Source organism: Galeopterus variegatus, unplaced genomic scaffold (genome assembly GCF_000696425.1).
Source record: "Galeopterus variegatus unplaced genomic scaffold, G_variegatus-3.0.2 Scaffold716, whole genome shotgun sequence".
Lineage (NCBI taxonomy): Eukaryota > Metazoa > Chordata > Mammalia > Dermoptera > Cynocephalidae > Galeopterus > Galeopterus variegatus.
The window spans coordinates 293,782-297,664 of record NW_007726827.1 but is presented as its reverse complement, the minus strand read 5'-3'; the positions used below and the strand labels follow the sequence as shown (position 1 = coordinate 297,664).

The window sequence follows — 3,883 nt, the reverse complement described above, 5'->3', positions numbered from 1 at the left end:
CACCCGCACCGCGCTCAGCCAGTGAGCACACCAGCCATCCCTATATAGGATCCGAACCCGCAGCGCTCGCCGCTGCGCTCCCAAGCGCTGCACTCTCCCGAGTGCGCCACGGGGCCGGCCCTGGATTTTCTTTTTATCTCATATATCTGACTGGGAGCTGAACTAGCTGGAAACCTGGAAACTCTAATGGCACAGATTTTAAAAGCCCTGACAAAAACCTGCTTTCTCTGGCCACATCACCAGGAAAGGGGCAGCCGTGCAAGATAGAAAGATTTCAGAGAATAGACCCTCTACTCTAACTGAATACCCCAGAAATAAAACTGGTCCCGCCCTCACCCACACCAGCGAAGGCCAAGTCAGGAGGCTAGGCTTCGGCCCTCACTGGGGTGACATCAGAGAAGGCTGTGTCAGGAGCCAGAACTTTCATCCCCATCGCCAGCTGAGGAGCCCTGTGTGCTCCCACAGTGTCAGTGGGCACCACTGGGGAGGCTGGATTTCCACTCCCACCCAGCAGTAAGAAGCCACCTACCCTCACCCCCTCCTCCTGGCCAACCGAGACCAAGTGAGAAAGCTGGACGTCTGCAGTCATCTGGCAGTCACAGGTGGTAGCCCCTCTTTCCCTACTGGAGAGCAACTTCGATAAAGTTTGAAAAGATTTACATAATACCAGTGTTTTCCGGGCATCCCTATCTTTATCCTCCATAATGAGGTCAGTGCCTCGGTTCATAAATACCCATAATTGTATTTGACCCTCAGTTGCCTCCGTGTGATTAACATCGATAGCAACTGGCTTCCTTCTGATTTCCCGACAGAGCATCGAGATGAGACTGAAGGTCAGTCTCCACGAAGACCTGGGGGCGGCGCTCATGGACGGCGTCGTCCTCTGCCATCTGGTCAACCACATCCGCCCACGGTCTGTCGCAAGCATCCATGTCCCCTCACCAGCCGTTGTGAGTAACACCATATAAAAGGCAACTGACTTTGACAGAAAACAGACTCTTCCTGGAAGGTGTTGTTCAGGATGCCCAAATGCTTTCTGTTGGGCCAGCCAGCCAGAAGAGTAGAAAAGGAACAAAGGAGTAGGTCTGAATGAAGCAACATTTTTACTGTAAAAAGGGAGAATATTTAAAAATAAATACCTAAATGACAGAAAAATAGTTTTATTTCAAATATCAACTAAACCATTTTAAAGAAGTTAGTGATTGGGGCGGTAACTTTCACACTCACTATAGGAACATAAAGATTTATTTCTGACAAGGGGTTATTGACATTATTGAGAAGTCTGTTCAGAAAGCTTCTTTCAGTTGGTAGCTTCACTTTTAGATGGAATCTCTTTTCCTTATTCATCATTGAGGCTTTTAGGATAGCCCTGAAAAGACGTGAATTTTGTGGAAATCTTTAAGAATCCGTCAAGCCAGAGGTCGGTCAGCCGGTCATGAATTCAACCATTCCTTGATCAGTTACTGTGCTCAAGGACACTGGAGATAACGGGAAACCGTGGGGAAGGGTGATAGGGCTGAGGCTCCATTAACGCCTCCAGGTCCTCGCCTGTAGGGGAGGTGAAACCTTCACATGAGATCTGCCTCCCACATACCACAGAGCATGTCATGAGCCAGGAGAGAGCTACAGTCATTTTTCTGGCTGTTCAGGTGAGAGGGGAAGAATCAGGGATAAGCTTGTCTTTGAAACCCAGGTAGTGTTTAGACAGATAGAAGAAAGAGAAATTTCTACCCCCACTATTTGCTGTTAGGAGAAGCTGAAGAGTTTAGATGCTAAGAATATCAGGTTTGGATTAAAATTCCAGATCTACTTCTAAAAGCCATACGACTTTGGGCAAGTTATTTATCTGTGATGGAAATGTTCTGGGGAGGTTGAAATGAGGTATTACATATGATTCACACGTATACATAAGCTGCATTATCATTAGTGTTTATATAGCAGATTTGCACAGTTCAGAGCCCCTCCCCTCCAAGTTCAATGTTCATAAGATATTGTGTAATCGGTGTGTTGGGCGACACTCATGTGTAGCCCCTCTGTACTCCCCGTACCCCAGGAAAGCCTTGGAAAGCCTTCTTCGTTCTACTTTCTTTTCTCCTGACAGCAGGAAAAATTAGCTGATAATCCCATTTCAACTGTCGGTTTCCTAATAGTGAACATATTTTTCCTTTCAAAAGTTTGACCTTTTTTTTTTTTTTTTTTTTTCCCTCAGAAACATAGTGGGGAAAAGAGACCAATTTGTCTTCTTTTTCAAATCTGCCTCCAGCAGGCTTATGTAAGACAGTAAATTCTATCCTATAATCCAATGTGAAACTTTCCAGTATCTTTTACAAATGAGGTCCAAACAGCCATGAAGTGGTCTGAGCCATGTGCCAAATTCTCATTTAATAATTTTTCCCAATTTATCAGAGACACTACAGACTCCTCGGCTCCCAACTTGAATGTACAATTAGCATTTTATGTTTATTGTTGAAGGTGTAAGCAGACACTGTGAATTGTGTATCTATATACCTTTTTACATTTTATTAGTTCTTCAGGAAAAAGTCTATATTCTTTAGGAATGTTTTGGTTTTTATCTTTTCTTTCTTTTTTTAATATAATTTTTAAAATTGAAAAAAATAATGGGAGATAATGCCTGATTGGCAAAAAAACAGAAAATAGAGGAAAGCAGAAGAAAAATAAACCATCTTTACCATACCACCCAAAGCCAACCACTGTTAACATTTGTTTTCTTTACTACTCAGATAGTTGTATATTTTAAAATTTTATTTATATTTATTTAGGAGGCTGGCTGGTACGGGGATCTGAACCCGTGACCTTGGTGTTATAAGGCTACCCTCTAACCAACTGGGCTAACTGGCCAGCCCCATATTTGTACATTTAAAAGTTTTTTTAATTGTGAGATTCTCATATATACTATTTAGTAGCTTTTAATGTTTATTATTAAAACCTAAATGTTTCCTTATGTCATTGAAATTCTTCACAAATATTCATTTTAACAACTGTAACATGTTTTAGCCTACATTACTATATTGAAGTTTTTCTTTTTAGAAATTCAGGCTGTTTATAAATGTCCAATTACCAAAAATTCTTCAGTGAGTATCTTGAAGCCCTTTTTGACCAGGCCCAGCCACGCTGTAACCGTGGAACTTACTTCTGTCTTTGGTGGGAGTCATTTCTCTCTAACCCGTCTTGGCACGGGTGGCCCTGTCTGCTCCATACCCTGCTCTCTTCAGCCCTTCAGCATCAGTCACCAGCTCCTACTTTTTCTCTACTTCAGCGTCTACAGGGGGCAAGCCATTCTTGACCCCTTAGGACTGGATTTCCTTGTTGGTTTGGTTTTGTTCCCTTATAGCAACCACATCACAACGAAGAACTACCCTATATTATACTATACTTTCCTTTAACTTGTTCATATTTCCAAATATACTAGAGCTAAGTGGCCATGAAGATTATATCTTTTGGTTCCACATTTGTATCTTTAGCACCAAGTATAATATCTGAGCCATGTTGTATTTAGTGTCTGTTGCCCCATCAGCAGTGGATGAAAGTGCCGTTTCTACTGGAATTATTGCCAGCATTAAACGTTCTAATTTTTCATTCATGAAACTAATATTGTCTTTTTTTTTTTAATGCCAAGATGAGGGAATATAGTGATGAGCAGAATTACTATCATTGTCAATATGCTATAAGGCCATTTCTTAGAAAAATAATTTCTTTAGTCTTTGATAATTTGTTAAGCAAAAACATTGGCATCCCAATTAGTGTAATTGGTGTAATTTTTGATTCTTAGTCTTTGACTAGTGATGTTGAACCTTTAACCATTACATTTGTCTTAAGTACTTTTCTACCTGAAGCTAGGCAATAATCTTAAAATAGGTCTCCC

The 3,883-nt window shown here is 41.5% G+C and overlaps 1 protein-coding gene across 4 annotated transcripts in view; it reads left to right on the top strand.

Moving 5' to 3' along the window:
• LRCH1 (leucine-rich repeats and calponin homology (CH) domain containing 1) overlaps nt 1–3,883 on the top strand; it is a 208,366-nt gene that overhangs the window by 177,752 nt on the left and 26,731 nt on the right. For all 4 annotated transcript variants that reach the window (XM_008571768.1, XM_008571765.1, XM_008571767.1 and 1 more), the window contains one exon: nt 813–950. In XM_008571768.1, the coding sequence (XP_008569990.1) occupies nt 813–950 (138 nt within the window). The remainder of the gene's footprint in view (nt 1–812; nt 951–3,883) is intronic.